This window comes from Channa argus, chromosome 13 (assembly GCF_033026475.1).
Source record: "Channa argus isolate prfri chromosome 13, Channa argus male v1.0, whole genome shotgun sequence".
NCBI classification, from domain to species: domain Eukaryota; kingdom Metazoa; phylum Chordata; class Actinopteri; order Anabantiformes; family Channidae; genus Channa; species Channa argus.
The window spans coordinates 5,893,117-5,910,841 of NC_090209.1; the positions used below are offsets into that span (position 1 = coordinate 5,893,117).

At 38.7% G+C, this 17,725-nt stretch overlaps 3 protein-coding genes across 4 annotated transcripts; 2 read left to right on the forward strand and 1 right to left on the reverse strand.

Moving 5' to 3' along the window:
- The first annotated feature begins 721 nt into the window (after positions 1–721).
- On the forward strand, positions 722–4,835 carry pym1 (PYM homolog 1, exon junction complex associated factor). 2 transcript variants are annotated; one of them, XM_067528605.1, is made up of 3 exons: positions 722–1,011; positions 2,979–3,057; positions 3,470–4,835. In XM_067528605.1, the coding sequence occupies exons 1-3, from the start codon at positions 981–983 to the stop codon at positions 3,996–3,998; spliced, it is 639 nt and encodes a 212-aa protein (XP_067384706.1). In that variant the 5' UTR covers positions 722–980; the 3' UTR covers positions 3,999–4,835. The 2 variants fall into 2 exon arrangements, with proteins under 2 accessions (XP_067384706.1, XP_067384705.1); XM_067528604.1 differs by having other exon boundaries at positions 725–1,011; positions 2,964–3,057.
- Positions 4,836–7,374: 2,539 nt separating this feature from the next.
- On the forward strand, positions 7,375–10,707 carry LOC137140188 (matrix metalloproteinase-19-like). Its single transcript, XM_067528367.1, has 9 exons — positions 7,375–7,639; positions 8,462–8,550; positions 8,660–8,790; positions 8,953–9,165; positions 9,287–9,532; positions 9,624–9,725; positions 9,861–10,025; positions 10,157–10,284; positions 10,366–10,707. The coding sequence occupies exons 1-9, from the start codon at positions 7,523–7,525 to the stop codon at positions 10,603–10,605; spliced, it is 1,431 nt and encodes a 476-aa protein (XP_067384468.1). The 5' UTR covers positions 7,375–7,522; the 3' UTR covers positions 10,606–10,707.
- A 591-nt stretch (positions 10,708–11,298) lies between these two features.
- Positions 11,299–16,330, reverse strand: LOC137140189 (transmembrane protein 198-like). Its single transcript, XM_067528368.1, has 5 exons — positions 16,120–16,330; positions 14,850–15,161; positions 13,104–13,679; positions 12,874–13,001; positions 11,299–12,608 (listed from the first exon to the last, which is right to left on the reverse strand). The coding sequence occupies exons 2-5, from the start codon at positions 15,001–15,003 to the stop codon at positions 12,459–12,461; spliced, it is 1,008 nt and encodes a 335-aa protein (XP_067384469.1). The 5' UTR covers positions 15,004–15,161; positions 16,120–16,330; the 3' UTR covers positions 11,299–12,458.
- Positions 16,331–17,725: the final 1,395 nt, after the last annotated feature.

Here is a 17,725-nt window from a genome sequence, read left to right on the forward strand (position 1 = left end):
CTTTAATCTTTAATAATGTGTTGTATTTAAAAAACGTATCATATCTCAAAAACCTCAAAGTGTTACAAAAATCAATATCATATATGATACATGGTCATAGACTATGTTCTTCCTCACATAAGACACAAGCAGATAAATGCAAATAAGTTCCTCCTATTTACATCACTGCTTCCTCTTAAGTGTCTCCAACAAGGCTACTATCCCCAGGTAGTTATCAATACACTGTTAAATATAGCAAAGGTTTGCTAAGGAAACCCATGGAAGCCAAGTACAAGCCATCACAAATGTGCAGACCCAATTACGGACAATACTTGTTTAAAATGAATCTAGTTTCACTAGTTCTGCTAAGATTTACCACTTATATCAGAAAATGAAAATGCTTTAATCCAGTGCACTTTTAAAACCTTCTTGAAAAGTTCTTCTTGCCTTGTGGGTTTGCACTGAATCTGCTCAGGAAAAGCAACAGTGTCTGGGGCTACTGGCTAGAATTTTGGTCTGTAGATTTTAATACTTTTTTTTAGTCAATTTCGTTTCTTTGAAGTTCACTATCTTTCTAACAATGCTAACAGTTACAAACAAACTGGGCCAGTCGGTGATCCACCCGTGCTATATACAAACGATTAGACTACTTCAAGAGAAAACAAGATGATAAAAGACCATACCTGGCAACCCGGGATCCACGTCGTCATTTCCGAAGTCAAGGGAATAAGGTCGTTCGTTTTGCTATCGCGTACCGCCCGATTATGCATACCGCAGTGGTTGTGCTGTGATATCCTGGGCCACAGTTTTCACTGGTATCACCCTTTGTAGATATTGCGATGACAAGTCTCAGTTCGAGAGTAGAAATACATTTTAGGAGGTAACAGAGTTTAACATTTAAAGCTGTAGATTTGTATTGCATTGGATCTAAGTAAGCGAGTGGACGTTTGTATATAACTTACCGTCCAACTAAGACGAGCGGAGCAACACGTTACATCAAAATGGCAACCCCCTATGTCACAGATGAATCTGGTAAGGTTGCTGCATGTGCCAGATCTTTGTCTAAGTAAAACATCATTGTCTGCAGTAAGCATAGCAGCTTTAACCGAAAATAAGCATATCTTTTTTTTTTATTTGTACAACTGCTTATTAACAATAACACGTTTAACGACGTCGCTGATTTCAATGTTTTGTTTTGCAGCTAGCTAATGCTAACGTTAGCCTGAGCGGCTATCGTTCTAAGCTCTACTTTAGGCGAACGCGTCGTTATTGCACTTTGTTGGTTAGTGGTCTGAGATGAGTGAAATATACTGCGACTAGAAATGCAGTTTAGCCGTTTAGTTTTATGGTCATTAGTTTTTAATCAGTCGCATTAGCTGGCTAATGTTACTTAGCTTTTCTGCTGCAGTTAATAGCGGTGACCGATGGGTTATTGTGATGAAAGAAAGTTTGATAATACTGTCATGAATTTCACTGACTGTTTCAGTTGTTGTTGAAGCCAAAAACTGGAGTGAAAATGTATTTTATTTGATTAATTGAATTCGCCGAAGGACTGTTGCTGCTATTATTATTATTATTATTAATATTATTATTAAACTTAATAGTTTTGTGGTTTAACTTGTTATGATATTAAAGAAAGTATTAGTATTTTTTGTTTTACGTTAATTTTAATTACTTCCTTTGTCCTTTCGGCTTGTTCCGTGAGTTCTGAGTCTCCACAGCGGATCATTTGTCCGCATGTTGATTTGGCACAGTTTTACGCCGGATGCCCTTCCTGACGCAACCCTCCCCAGTATCTACCGGGCTTGGACCGGCACTGCACAGCTGGGGATGGGGATGGATATGGGCTGTTAGGGGTTCAGCGTTTTGCCCAGGGACACGTGGTTGGGGGGGGGCAAACCGCTGACCCTATGGTCGGTGGGCGGCCACTCTACCAACTGAGCCAAAGCATATCTATCATATTATTGGATTATTATTAATAATGTATTAACATTAAATCGTAATTAATATTAATGCTGTTGATAAAAAGCCAGGTATAAACAACTATAAATAATGAGTTGTTCTTTGGCCTAAATGTATTTTAGGTTTTTAGGCATTGAATTGGTGTAATTATATGTGTGTTTCTTTAAGGAGCATTGTGCGTGTTTTCATTAGGGAAGTGAAGGCTTCTACACAGTAGTTTTAAAGCTTTCAATTCTGCAAAGACAGGGACATCTGGTGGCTTGTTTATTATAGCAGCCCTTCTACATTGCATCAAAACTAGTGGTTTTAATGTTGTGGACAGGGGTTAACATGGGTACTTGATCTTCGGCTTGCTGCACATGGGGTTGTATAGCAATGCACTGCGAGCTCTAAGGCCTTGCTGTGTACCACAACAATAAGATCACCAGGTGGTTGTATGTATGTTAATTTTGCGTGTGCATTAAACAAGAAGCCTTGAGTCGATTTTGCTTATTAATATTTTAGGCTTGCTGTTTAAAATTGCTGTAGTAAATATACGTATTATTGTGCAGTGTAGCTCAGTTGGCAAAGATCCCTGAACCCCTAACAGCCCATTCCCCTCCCCAGCTGTGTAGTGCCTGTCCAAGCCCGGTAGAAATTGGGGAGGGTTCCATCAGGAAGGGCATCCGGCATTAAAAAAAAAAAAAAGATGGAGTAAAATCATTTTAAATGCAACAAAATGTCCAAAATATTCCTGTTGAGAGGAAATATTTCTGTACCTTATTGGTGTAATTTAGCACCAGTGTTTACTGTGGACTTATGTGTTTGGCTTTTATGACAAGGACAACACATTTTACTAAATTCAAATAACCACATTACTGTATGATATAGCTAGAACTGAATAGAGAAGTAGAATTAAACCTACTGAGGGATTTAGTGAACACCACAGTTGATCAAATACATTTAAATTGCTTACAATTATAAGTTACTTCATGCTAATGTATGAATCATTTATTATTTAACATATTGCCCCTGTTCTTAAGGGAAATATATTGCAGCCACTCAGAGACCTGATGGAACATGGAGGAAGCCGAGGCGGGTGAAGGATGGTTATGTCCCGCAGGAGGAAGTCCCTGTGTAAGTGCAGTTCTTGTCTACCTACAATTGTACTGAGCACACTAATTTTATTGTAAAATGAGAAGATCTGCAATAAATAAATGAACATAATTTTTTAACAAAATGGCAAGATATTGCTGATCCCAGCTTTTTTAATGTAAGAATTCGATGTCTTTATCGATCATTTACAATAATAAACTGTATTTCTTTGGCATTTAGTCTAAAGGTTGGACATATATTGACATTTGAAGATGCTGTGTTTTACGTTGAGAATTTACAAGAACTGACAATGTTTCTTTTGCTTTTCTTTTTGGCCAAATCGTAACTTGATTAATTGAAATCAACATCTTTAAGCTAAGCCAAGTGGAACACTTGTCTCTTACCCCCCTCAGGCATAAGTTTCATCTTGTGTTTCTGTTTCTTGCTGTTTCAGTTATGAAAACAAGTATGTAAAGTTTTTCAAAAGCAAACCAGACCTGCCACCTGGCCTGAACCCATCTGAGGGAGCTCCACCAAAGCAGCAGCAGCAGCAGCAAAAGATCCCCGGTGCAGATGGTGAGGCAGCCGGTCTCTCAAAGTCGGCCAAACGTAACATGAAACGGAAAGAAAAACGAAAACAGCAGCAGCACCAGGGCCAGGATGGAGACCTGGACGTGGAGTCGGTCAGCGATGCTGTCGAGAATGTCTCCATTTCAGAGATAAGTGAGTCTTCAAACAAGATGGCAGCACCGGTTACTGTCTTCTCTACCGATGATTCCTCAGCAGCAGCAGAAACAGCAGCAGCAGCAGCTGAAATGGCCAAGAAAATCAAAAATTTGAAAAAGAAGCTGAGGCAAATTGAGGATTTGCAACAGAAAATGGACTCGGGGGAAATAAAACAGCCATCAAAAGATCAGCTGGAAAAGCTGGGCCGGGCAAAGGCCTTACAAGATGAGTTACAGCAACTCGAACATAGTTCTTGAAGAAATAAAGGACGAAAGACAAGTCAGACTGAACATACAAACTACAGAATAAAACACAGGGAAGGGACCTTTTTAGCTTTGTGATCATTGTATTCATTAAACACATTCTAAATATTTGATATTCATTTTGATATTCATTATGAACTTTGGAAGTGAACACAGTCCCAGCACCCTTCAAGCAGACAGCAGCAGGGGGTCCACAGGATGTAATAGGCACCACACCTTTAGAACGGACAAGCCTGTTTTCAAGATTCAAATCTAAAAAACCATTATGAATGCCACTCATACTTGTATTGGCCGTTCCTTTATAAATATAGTTTGACGACATCATTGTGAAATATTTTGTGCATGTTTGTCCTTTTTCATTTTGTTTTTTCCAAAACATCAGGTATTATTATACATAAAATGAAAAATTAAAAACATTTTCTGTTGAGAAGAATATAGTTTTGGACCTGTTTACATTAGTTAATAAAACATATTGGGATGGCATAGTAGTCGCACTGTTTTGTCTATAGTTATTACATAAAACAACCAACTATGTGAGATACATAATTTTTTTTAGTAATATAGTGAATTCTCTGAGAGCATGACTTACTTAGTAAATTATTTTGAAAGGGAAAACATAAATTCTTATAAAAAAAAATCTATATTTTGGTTTAATTGGATCTTTTGGAAACAAGTTATACAAATGAGGATGAAGCAGGTGATATTGTATATTTTTGTTATTGTGAACAAATTCGATTAAAAACAAAGTATTCTCTGTGTATTCAAGGCTTAACGCTCTGTGCCATAGAGCTCCAATGTTCAGAAGTCATTAAAACACATCAAAGAACCACACTGTTGCTCTGGGTGACATGTTCTTTTTGATATGATTTTTGTGATGAGCATACTGCGATTTGATCGTTCTCCCTCCTTTGGTAAGCACTCACTTGAACATAAGATGTGTTTACATTCACAGCTGAGAAATGTGCCTTAAAGTTTGCAAAACACTACAGCATCTCTTTATTGAAATTGCAGATTTTTTAAAAAAGAGAATACTAATACATGGACACCTGTTTTTAAAAAAACGGTGTCTTTGGTAACAAAATATGTAAGGTCACAGCAAATTTAACTTTTGATCACCAAACTCCAAGAGGTTCATCCTTGAGTCCAAGTAGATGTTTTTGCTAGTTTTGAAGAAAGTCTTTTGAGGTTGTCCTGGGATACCATGTTTAAGACAATGTGACAAACCCAAAAATATTGTCTCAGGCTGTTGCTGGCACAAGGGCAAATAAAATTTGGCTGATGCAATTTGAAAAGTATCTTTTGCTATTTCTGCCTGGCAAATACTCAAGATGTTTAAATAAGTTATGAAGTACAAAAATCATTGTACATTTGATATAAGAGACACCATAATATTCTTTGAACAGTTTTTATCCGATAAAATGTTTAAGGATTTATGTCTGGTGGCAGCTTGACTTGCTTGAGGTTGAACTGAGACTCACAGACAACCCACCAATGATCTCAGAGAGACCACAGCGTTTCATTGCCAGGGACTCCCCACTAGTTAAATCTGAAGAAGGCTTTTAAATGTGAGGTGAAACTTCAACGTCAAGTCCGATGTGCACGTTTGGGATTTTAAGCCTTGATCGTATTTCATTAGGTCCTTCATAAAAAGATGTAATATCTAATGTATACATTAACACTATAATTGTGTATGTGATGAACAACTGTGGAGGTTCTGGCATAACTTTGTAGTGTTTGGACATAAACATCACTTAAAGGTCTCGCCGTCTGTTGTTGGTCCTCACCGCTGCCTGTCTGTGCACAACCACCAACATCAGTACACTGGACTGAAGCCGTAGACCACTGTAAATTGTGGAATTCACTCACCTGTGAATACAGCTTTAACGCTTTTAGTTGGCATATTTTTTCAAGCACAACTCATTTGCCTTCAACCAAGTGGGTATTAGGAAAGCTGTGCACTGAGGGAACCCCGGTGACATCATCGGAGATAGTTTTTGCCAGGTTATTGGAAAACTCCAGAGCTTCTAAAAAGGTTACTATGTTTAAATGGCACTATTTGTTACAAGTTCAATGAGGTTGACATGTACAATATGTGGAGTGTTACTATAACTCTAATACTGTCTTGTGAACTAATCATTATAGAGTGCTGTCTTTTGAATATGGGTTTTAAATTTTATACATGTGCATATAAACATCAATCACATCACTTATATTTATTCTTCACAAGTAAAAAACATTTTCTACACATAAATATAAATATAATTTTTTCATATCTCTGTCTTGATTGAGATATCGAGATACAGTATATATACTATACAGTTTAAGTTTAATTTCAAACACTTCTAAGTCACACTCAATGCTGCTTGTAGTTTAGACATTAGGATGTAATTGGCACATGGCTAAAGCTAGTGTGGTCTTCCATCAAGTTGGCTTAGGACAGGGGTGGTAAACTCCAGGCCTTGAGGGCCATGGCACTGCTTCCTTTCCAACTATTCCTGAACTACCATGATATTCCAGCTTCTGACCGATTGAACATACCTGATCCAGATAATCAGCAGCAGTTAGTGCAGTGATAGGTGGAAAACAAACAGGACTGCCTTGGAGAGTCGATTTGTGCCTGATATCTATACCTGAGAGGCAGAACCCAGGGCGGGAAAGCCTGTTCAGATAAAAGATTGCTTCACTGTAATGGCATTAAATTTAGCAACGGTTGACTTGGTTCACTGCATGTATGAACCGAGTCTCTTTCCACTTTGTCCACAGGAGGCGTACTCTGTCTACATTCAGAAGACAATTTGTAGCAGTGGTTACATGGAGGCGGCATTGTTTCTCCTTGAATAGGCTCTTACACTGTGAACAATATAATTAACTGGTGTCTCACAGAGGAAGTGTGGTCAGTTGTTTTCTTCATAGATATGAACATAAAGAATGTACGTATTTATTTATTTTTTTGTTGGTGGTTTGTTTCCCAAATCATAAATGAACAACTGCCGCATTATTTCTGGAACATCTGTCACACATCTGGAAATTAATTCCATTACAAATTAATGCGGCTCAGATAAATGTCAACAGAATGGGTCTTTGGTCATCAGCTTTAATAGACGGTGGGCAGCTTACTGTCATTTAAACATAGTTAATCTGTAATTTATTTGCTTCCTTTGACGTAAGCGCTACTCAGAAGTTAATCACACACAGACAAATGGCTTGAAATGATGGTGAAAGAAGGCGGGATGATGCTGCTATTGTCTGAAATATACACTGGTTACACATTCCTTGTAAAGGTTTATTATGCGGTTTTAAGGCAGGCCCCGAACAAACACTTGATGGTATAAAAACTCAAATCCTAAACTAAGACACTAGGGACCCCGGTTGGACTAAACTCTAATGGAAGTAGATAGAGGAACTGCAGTCTCCAGTGATGCTTAGAAAGATTCATAACTTGTTTAGTAGTTGAAGACCAAGTTGATGTCCAACTTGCTGCGTTGGATTGAGTTGGAAAAGTTTTTGTTTGCCTGGTAATGGAAAAAGACCCAAAGCGGAAAATGGAATATAGACTGGAGTTAATGGTGCTTCTTGTTCTGATGACAACAGCTTCATCTTGTGCCCTGAGCAGGGAAGACTTTACAGGCGCAGTGGTAAGAAACATTTCAAAGTACTGTAAAAATAGTCTCTTAGTAAAATAATAAGAGCTTTATCATGCAAATTAGAAAATTGTAGAGATAAATGACTTGGAAACTGTAAATAACTACACTTGTCTGGAAATGTCACCATCTTTTAACATTACTACAAGCTGCACGGTAACTGGATCTGTAACAGTTTAATGCGGAATAATACGACTTTGATAGTACCTGGATACAAATAGTCCAAAGAAACAAAAATCAAAACACTTACAGGACAGGATTGCAAACCATAGAAAGGTTCAGTGATGGAACAAAATCATCTCTACAATTAATATAACTCATCATGTGGAGCTGCGGTTCTGCTAAGAGCACCAACCATTTGATCTGATAATATCAGTGGTGCTCAGGTAAGGAGTATTTGTAGGGATGTAGGGATCCAAACATAGTCCTGTTACGAAATAAAAATAGCCTTGTTGAGACTTCAATGTCTTGAATAGGGGATTCTTAAAATAGCTTTTCATTCTTTTGAATGCAGATTCCATCACACCTCTTTTACAGTTAGTTAAATTATTGAGATTTTCCATACAAGACACATTAGAGCAGATAAAAAAGATCTAAGACTGTTTGAAGTTGTACATCTAGGAGTAGCTCACATTTAAATTGTATATGCAGGCCTTTCACTTGTAATCCAGGTTTTTCATTAAAAAATTTTGTCTAGTATTATATAATGTATATATGTAATGTATACAATATATAATGCAGTATTCACACATTTAGTTCAGTAAATGATCTAAATATGTCTTCAACAACTGTTCCAATAAGTACATTTTTCTGCAGGAGTATTTACAGAAGTATGGCTATCTGCACATCCCTGTAGGCAATAAAGGGCAAAACCAGCCACTTGAGGAAATAGCAGAAGCCTTAAGGTGACTGGAGTTGATCTGTTGTGTAATATGTAAAAGTAGCATAACAGTTTTGCTTGTATTTTAATCAACACAAGTGCCTTTAACATTTCTTCTCTCCTTTGTGTGTCAGAATTTTTCAAAGAGCCACAAACCTGCAAATATCTGGAAAATTAGATTTGGCCACACTGGCAATGATGAACAAACCTCGGTGTGGTCTAGAAGATTCTTTCACTAACAAATTGCTCAAATATCGAGTCATGGGTCGGTAATTGCAACATTGCATATTCAGATTATTATTTATTATATTTTTCTTCTGAGCACAAACTATGACAATGCAAAGGAATTTGCCGCCCGCATTAAGAATAGTTTTTTAAATGTTCAATCTAAATCGTAAATCAAAAATAACGTCTCCTTTTTGTACAGGCCACTGGCGTAAGAAGATGCTGACTTACCGCATCTACAATTACACTCCTGACTTGGGTCAGGGAAAGACCCGTTTAGCCATCCACAGTGCTTTCAAGTACTGGAGCGATGTGTCACCGCTAAGGTTCAGGGAGGCGCAGCAGGGAAGAGCCGACATCAAAATCTCCTTTCACAAAAGAGATAAGACGTGTCCAGTGCCCTTTGATGGGCGAGGTAGGAACAATTTCCTTTGAGTTAAAAAACCGATGTTAAGAAAGTCAGTTCTGTCTGACCTGCTGAATGAGTTTTTAACCAAAGTTTACTAGTATTTGATGAGTTCTTGCTCTATCTTCAGGCCATGTTTTAGCCCACGCTGATGCCCCTGAGTCAGGAATTGTGCACTTTGATGGAGATGAACTGTGGACAGAGGGGAAGAACCATGGCTTCAACCTGAGGATCGTTGCAGCCCATGAGATTGGCCATGCTCTCGGCCTGGGCCATTCCCAGTACTACAGCGCACTCATGGGGCCTGTATACAATGGATACCGCTCTGACTTCCAGCTGCATTCAGATGACATACGAGGGATCCAGGCTTTATATGGTAATTTCAGCCTAACATTACACTGCTGCAAAATAATGTATGTGCTCACCGAGGAACAATTTCTGTAATGACCAGCTTTGACCCTTTTCAGGAAAGCCAGACAATACTCCTCTGTCCGGAAATCCAAGTCAGTCTGTGCCAGGAGGAGCTACTGCAGATCCTTGCAAGGCCACTCTAGATGCAATAATGTTGGGTATAGAGACTCTGATTTAGTTACATTGTGTATTTACATTGTGCATAAGGGAAGTCTTTGCATATGTTAAGTACTATTTTCCCCTATGGTGAATTGCAAATACAGATATGTTTTTCCTTCATCGTCTCCCTTCAGGCCCTTTGCACAAGACATATGTTTTCAGCGGCCAGAATGTTTGGACCGTCTCCAGCTCTGGCTACAACACTCCCGTCCTGATCTCTGCATTGTGGAAGGAGCTGCCGGGGAGCCTTAATGCAGCTGTTCACTCTGAGCGGACGGGCAAGTCCTACTTTCTGAAAGGTGGATTCATCGTTTCAAATGTTTCTCACAGGGCTATGCTGCGGGCAGCGCTGTGTTACAGTTTTCTAAAATCAATCATCCATGTTATTGCAGTGTTTACAGAACATTTTACTATAACTGTCTGTCCACAGGAGACAAAGTATGGAGATACACAGGATTCCGACTTGACCCGGGCTTTCCCAAACGCTTGGCTAACATCCCTGCTAATATCGACTCAGCCATGTACTTCCGAAAGAACAAAAAACTGCTATTTTTTAAAGTAAGTACACAAGTTTACTTTTGCCTTAATTCATTGTGTAACATGTCCAGTACAAAGAAAGTAATACAATTCTCATTTTAGGGCTCTGGATACTGGCAGTGGGATGAAATTGGCCCAACAGACTTCAGTTCATATCCAAGACCCATTGAACAGCTCTTTCATGGGGTGCCCAGCAATACTGATGCCGCTTTAACATGGACAAATGGTCATATATACATGTTTAAAGGCAGCCAGTATTGGCGTGTAAACCAACAGTACCAAACAGCAGAGAAAGGCTATCCACTAAACACGGCCTCCCGCTGGATGCTGTGTGACGACTGAGCCACCACAGGCTCCCAGGGATTCACCATGAAAATGATCCTGCACAGTGATTCAACATAATAACAGGGAGACAGGACTATTCATTTGAAGCCTGAAAATATTCTCAGTCATACTCACTAAATGTTCGTAAAAATAATGAGAGCATTTTTTTTATATTTTTGTAGACAATCTGCTTAAATTTAAAAAAATAAATACTCACATAATGAAATGTTTTTTTTTTTTTAATGTTGCGTTCAGGTAATGTTGTTTAAACCATCATCAGCAGTAGGTGAATGGGAAGAATTTTTCACATCAACAAGATCTTGTAGGTTTTTGACCGATAAGGTGTCTCCTTGGCAGAATTAGCCAATGGGTGTTAAAGACAGATAAAAGCGAAATGTAGAATATCAAAATCTATTTATATATTTGAAAGATACTATACGCATATACATATTTGTATTTGTTAAAAATATACTGTAATAACCAAAATATGTAGCTAATGCACAAGCTAAGCTAGACTGCAACAACAACTAACTGGATGACCACCAGCTTGGACTACGGTACACTTTGAATGCACCACATTTTTTTCTTTAAAATCTATTCCCAAGCTTTTCATTCTGCTGACTCGATGCTGTTTGTCTTTTGAAAACTGTATTTTAACCTCATAAATAAAATCATACTGAAGGGGAAAAGCAACAACAGAGATGAATTGACTAAGCTGAGAACACTTTTTATTTGTAGATACTTTGTCCCTTTTTATTGTACAAAAACAGCAAATGAAACATCGGCCAATGATTTTAACCAGTTAAGTTCTTGTAACATCTGTCCCATTGTTAGCTGTTTTTAGTTTTTATTTGCTATTTCATTCTTTTTTTCACTTAGTTTACAAGACTATGAAACTTTTTGCAGTTTTAATCAAGTCCAAGAATAACATTAACCTTATGTTTCGTAACAGAAACTCCCTGTATAACATGCCTGCAATAAATTATACCATTATTCAGGCTATTGTTGTACTGAATTATAATAAACTTATATAGGAGACTGTAAACATAAATTTAAATAAAAATGTAAAGAAAATGTCTTCTTATATCTTTGCGTTCAACACAAGCTACTTACTAGACAGGTATTCAAGGCCCAAACTTAACCTTTGACCATTGACCAGAAGCTCCCAGTGACTATGTAATTGTAGCTGATGGTAGCAAAGAAAGACAGATTTTGCTGTAAAACTAACACTGACCGATTCAGCTGCCTGATTTTATGGCTCTTCACTGCTTTTCTTGTCACATTTATCCTTAGCAGTCACTTTTCTGTGGTCTTGCTTCAACAGACTTTAATACATAACAATACTCCAAAATCAGCGTTTTTTTGTTGTTGTTTTTTTTAGTTTGGGGTGCTGCTGTAAAATCTCTGTTATTAGTTTATTGTACAGAATTTTCAGTTTCAATCTTTTGTATAACCGTAACTTTATTGCATATACTGGAAATATTTTGTTGCTTGTAACAATGATACTAAAACATTTTTCGCCTGCATACGTGTCCACTGACAGGTTTCAGAAGTGAGTGTAAGTATTTTTGGAGAATAAAAGGTTGGGATTGTATAAAATAATATTACCATCACTGGCAAAGTCAAAGAGTGTGGTGATTACAAGTGGGATGACAACGGATATTTTTTACTGGATATGTTTTTACTTTGCCTTGTCATTCTCAAGTGCACAATTCTCAAGCATCTCAAATCACACCGTGTGCATGTTGGTTATTATCTGATGAAGTTGGATTCACGGCGGCAGTTGAAAATGTTTCCATATGAGAGAACAGTTCAAAGGAATTAGTTCCTGAAATTGTGCAGGTTGTAGTCATTTGTGAAGCTGTATTTCTTCAGAGTGTAAAGACAGGGGAGGCAGCAGTCAGAGGCACCATGGAGCCCGTCTCAAAGTCAAAGTCTATTACTGTATGTGTGTTGGTGCTGACGCTGCTGGTGGAGGAGCCTGTTCCCATCTGGCGCTCCTGAAGGCTCTGGAGATAACTCTGAGAGAAAGAGGAGAAATGTTTAAGCTAAACTTCTCCTTTGCACTCACATTTGTTGTTAATACAGATAGAAAACACGAACATCTGTATTGTTTTCTAATGTACTGTTATTCTGATGATGATGGCTATTCCTGTCTTTTGTACCATCATGCAATCAAAAGACATTGTAAACATTTATTCTAAAGGTAGAATTTGGCATTCTGGAGAAATGAAACACAAATGAAACACTCTTGCACTTCAATACACTTTAATCTCAGGCACTGACCGGCGCCAAGACATCCCCTGTGTAACGTTTTAGTGGTGGAGGCTTGCGCCGACGATATGGTTGAGGTTTCTTCACTGAATTTCTGTGTGTGTACTTCTTGCCATATTTGTTCTGTTTTTTGTGTGCAGCTGGGAAATATTCAAAGAGAAGAAAAAGAAAAGATGAAACCATAAACATAAGATCACAGACAGAGCGTTTAAGCTCAAGAGAGGAGATTGTGTGAAACTTACCTTCTGTGTGTGACACCCCTTTGGCAGTAAACTTCCATTGCACCAAAACACCAATGAGACTCAATACAGGACATATCGCAGTGATTGCCCAGTTGAACCAGCAGAGTGGATGTGGTGCAGCTTCATGAAGTACATCATATACCTGATCTAGCAGCTGAAATGCATCCACAAAGTATTCTGCACAGAGCATCACAGTGGTTGCTCCAAACACAGATGTGTAGATGATACTGAACAGTTTCTGCCACTGAAGTGTGAAGACAGCAGTGATGATGCTGGCAGCCAGTACGACACTGACAGGCACCCACACAGGAGTCAGTCTGTAAAACTGTCCAATAATCACCAAGATGGACAGGGAGATCACGCTCCCCAGCTGAATGCCGCTGAGGACGAGTCCCATCGTGGACACTAGCATGGTCACCAGTCCGCAGAGTACGGCCACCCCCAGGCCGATCCCTGCCTTTGTCTCCACTCCCAGCTGGGCATCCAAGATAGGCTCCTTGTGATACAACAAGAGAACAGCAGTGGTGCCGAACATGAAGCCAGCAAAGAACATAACCATCTTGAAGCAGCGGTAGCCTGAAAAACATAAATAAACCAAGTTAAAATTAGCAATAAAAACACCTTTTCCTTCTATTCTTCCACTGTCTACAAATCCAAAATTAATGATAGTAATTAAAATCGCTTTGGCTCATTTTTCATAACAATATTCCAGTATTCTCTGTTTAAACACTGTCAAAACTACATACCCCCCTCATGTAAGCGAAGGGAAAGAACAAAAAAACACAATGTGCAATGTCACCATTACAGGTATAGACTATGATTCTGGCAGCTGAACACATACACTCCTACAGTGTCATGCACACACATTGTCATAGCAGTGCACTGTACAGTGACATAGTGTGCACTACACACAACAGAATAAAAAAAGTAAGTAGTTGTGACTGAATGACAACCGCAGGCTTGGCAAAGAGACAAAGACATGAAAACAATTTTTGTGAGTTCACACAGTTGATGGAGAACTAGAGGATTTTAAGGACATTGACTGGAATTTTACTGAATTTGAATGTCCACAGTAAAACAAAATACTGTTTTGCACATTTGTAATGGGGTTAAAGAAATGGAATGAGTGTGAAGAAAGGTGTCAGGGCGGGGTGGAAACTGACCCGGGTAACACGTATGCACGATGATGATCACATTGTGTGGGTGATGTGAGATTTTGAAACCAAATTTAAGACTACAACAGTTTTCAGTTTAAAAGTTTACAGTAAAAAGTTGGCCAGTGCAACACAATATGTAGAACTTCACACAATCGACATCAACAATGTTCTGAAAATAGTTAATTGTGACATTTGGCTTCTGAAAAGTAAAAGTACTGCCTGCTTTTTGTTTGTAGAACACGTTTAGTTAGAAACATATGAGTTTTCATTAAACCCATGAGGTTTTTTCAGACTTAACACTGTGACACCAGCGAAATGTCAGTCAGTGAAACAGGTGCTGCTCATAAATGCTGCCTTTATCAAACTCACACCCATCTGCCTCCTTCAGCCTTGGACTTATCCACCCTAAACCCCTGTTAGGTTCCAGATGCCTGCCAATGAGGAATTAAGCCATCAGATGAGCTAATGAGGCATGTACCGTTGACAACATGTAAAAATGATAGAGGTGATGAGATGGTAAAGTTGTGTCTTAAAGGAGAAGTACACTGATTTAAAACACTTCCATGTTCATGTTTCCATTGATACCTACCAAAAAAACAGTAGATGAGACCAAAGGACAGGCATACAGAGCAGACACTGGACGGGATGATTTCATACTTCATATTAATCTCAAGCGTACATATGTCCACTTCAGCTAAGCTGGCTCCAGGCTCCTCGGTAACATAGACTGAAGTTAGTGCCATCTTGGAGGATTATTACTTCAATAGTTTTCAGGCTGATATGGAGGAAAATCTGCGTTATTCATTGATGGGGGTGAGATGTAGCATCCTGCAGGTGGTGTCCAGGAAAAGAGGAAACGCCTGAACGAAGAACTTGTTCTAAATAATTTCCTGTTGTGCACCTGTAAAAAAACGGAGAATACTTTCAGGTTTTTGACAATGACACCACATTAATTCCGCTCAAGTTTGTGTGTGTGTGTGTTAACTTGAGTTATTTATCATCTCGTCTTATGACTGTCCTGGGACTGATGAGAATATATGACAGGATGTGGCTCTTTCCCACATGCAAACGTGTTCAGGAACCAAAGAAGGAAACTGAGGATCCCTTCTGAGATTCACTTTGGTTCTTTTGTTTATGAACAGGACGCAGAAGAGGAAACGACCTGGTGGCATGGTGCCACCGTCATACAGGCATATTGTTCCCAAGCATGTGATTCGATGCACTGTTTACTGAACAATATAACAAATAGTTCCACAGTAACACAAGATTTTCTAATATTCAACATAAGTACACAGGAAAAAGTAAAAATAGCAATGCCAAAGTGTAGAAATACTCTGTAAAGCAAAGGCCCTGCATTCAACATTTTAAAAGAAGACATTTAGAAGTATTAGTACAAAAATATACTTGAAGTACCAACAGGTTAATGTTACAGCTGGTAAAGGTGAAAGGTATTTTTTTGCAGCCCTGAAATACTTCACTATAATAAAAAGATAATCATGTTTCATGTCTCTTATCTTGGCTCGACTGTCTGACTACAGTGTTACTGTGAGGAGCTCATAAGCTGTTCAGGCAGATCCCACAGTCAGCAAATGGAATTAGAGAAGCTTTAGCAGGTTGAGTGATCCTCCTGTCTATGTCAGCGCTGTCCTCTTTGCAAAGCTGAATGTAAAACACTTTCTAACGAGCCCCTAGTAAACTAAAACTAATTCTCTTTTATTTGTTTGATTTGTTTTTGCAAAATTTCTTTTCTTAAATTTTTCTTTTCTCTCTTTTTTTATCATGCAATGCAGGCTAAAAATAACAAATCATCTCTGACAAACGGAAACATTAAGTGAAGAAATTAAATTTCTGTGTCCTACCTGGGGTGAGGCATATCTTCACATAGGAAATGTGAGCTTTATCTGGAATTATCTTCTTTGGTAGTCTGTCAAATTCCAAAGAGCGAGCTGTCAGGAGTTTGTCAGGAGTCTGTGTGACTATGTGGTGAGGCTCAGAGTCTGACGCACTCATCTGAATTGCAGAGTAAGTCCCTCATCTGTGCTCATGTGCACAGCTGACGCCTGACTGAGAGAGACCATCTGCCCTCAGCGACAGTACAAGGCTGCTGCCAAGTCCAAGGCCACACAGTTCACTACCCATGAGTCTACTGGAGCTCCGACCTCATCTCTGCATAGGGTTAAAGTTGCCTTGAGGTAAAGACATTTTATCTCATTTGAACCTAAAATGTCTTTAATTCTGGGACACTCCAAAAAAATCTAATTTATTAAAATTCATGACTGGATAAACTTACAGTGCATCCAGTATTCACGGCACTTCTATGCTGTTGAAGCACCTTTAGCACCAATTACAGCCTCAAGTCCTTTTGATTACGCTGTTACAAGCTTGGCACACATATTTTCGGGCAGTTTCTCCCATTCGTCTTTGCAGTACCTCTCATGATCATCGGGTTGGATTGGGGGTGAGTGTCAGTGCACAGCCATTTTCACATCTCTCCAGAGATGTTCAGTCAGGTTCAAGTCTGGGCTCTGGCTCGGCCACTCAAGGACATTCACAGAATTGTCCCGTAGACACTCCTTTTTTATCGTGGCTGTTGGCGTCCTGTTGAAAGATGAACCGTCGCCCCAGTCTGAGGTGCAGAGCGCCCTGGAACAGGTTTCCATCAAGGATGTCTCTGTACGACAATGAGGAGATATCGGATAGATTGCCCTCAAGTGTTGTGTGAACATTCATAAAAGGACTAAATTGTATCTTTGGTCACCTCACTTTCCTAACTCCAGCAAAAGTTTGACAGTTGTGATTAGAATTGCAATGTCCAAAAAAAAAAAAAAAAAAACTTGATCTCCATCAAACTGTGTAACAACAAAATTTAGGACCCCTGAATACTCACTAGTTTTTAAAAAACACTGTAGAGTCCGTGTTTCAGACTCAAAGAGCTGCTTAAATGGCTGGAACTTCTTAATGTCAGTTAAAATCTCATAACTAGTTTTATTTTATTGCCATGCAATTAAGAGCAGATAAGGCATCATGTCACTTTAATGTGAGAGCTTGTATTTCTGGAGTTTGGAAGCTCCAGTTTGGAGTCTTTTGAGATATTAAGTTGTTACTGTTCAGCTGCTTTACAGCCTTTTGATGCAAAATTATGGTCCACAGAAAGAACTTTCTGGCTAATGTCTTGCAGGACACACATGATTGTATGATTGTCACACTCTCTTTATACATGCTATAGTTGTATTAGAGGAAGGAGTGAGACAAAGGCATAAAAATAAGAAATTACAGGTCCTTTAATTTATTTTCAAAAGAAAATATGTTCTCTCATTTTTACTGGTTTGAATATGAGGGTAATTTGTACAACTTGGGAAATTGAAGTAAGCAAATTAGTCTAGCAGCGGTTAACAATGAGCTGTTTGTATTATTTTGTCGAAGTCTCTGAATTCAGGGTGTTTGCCACCAGAATCTCATATGACC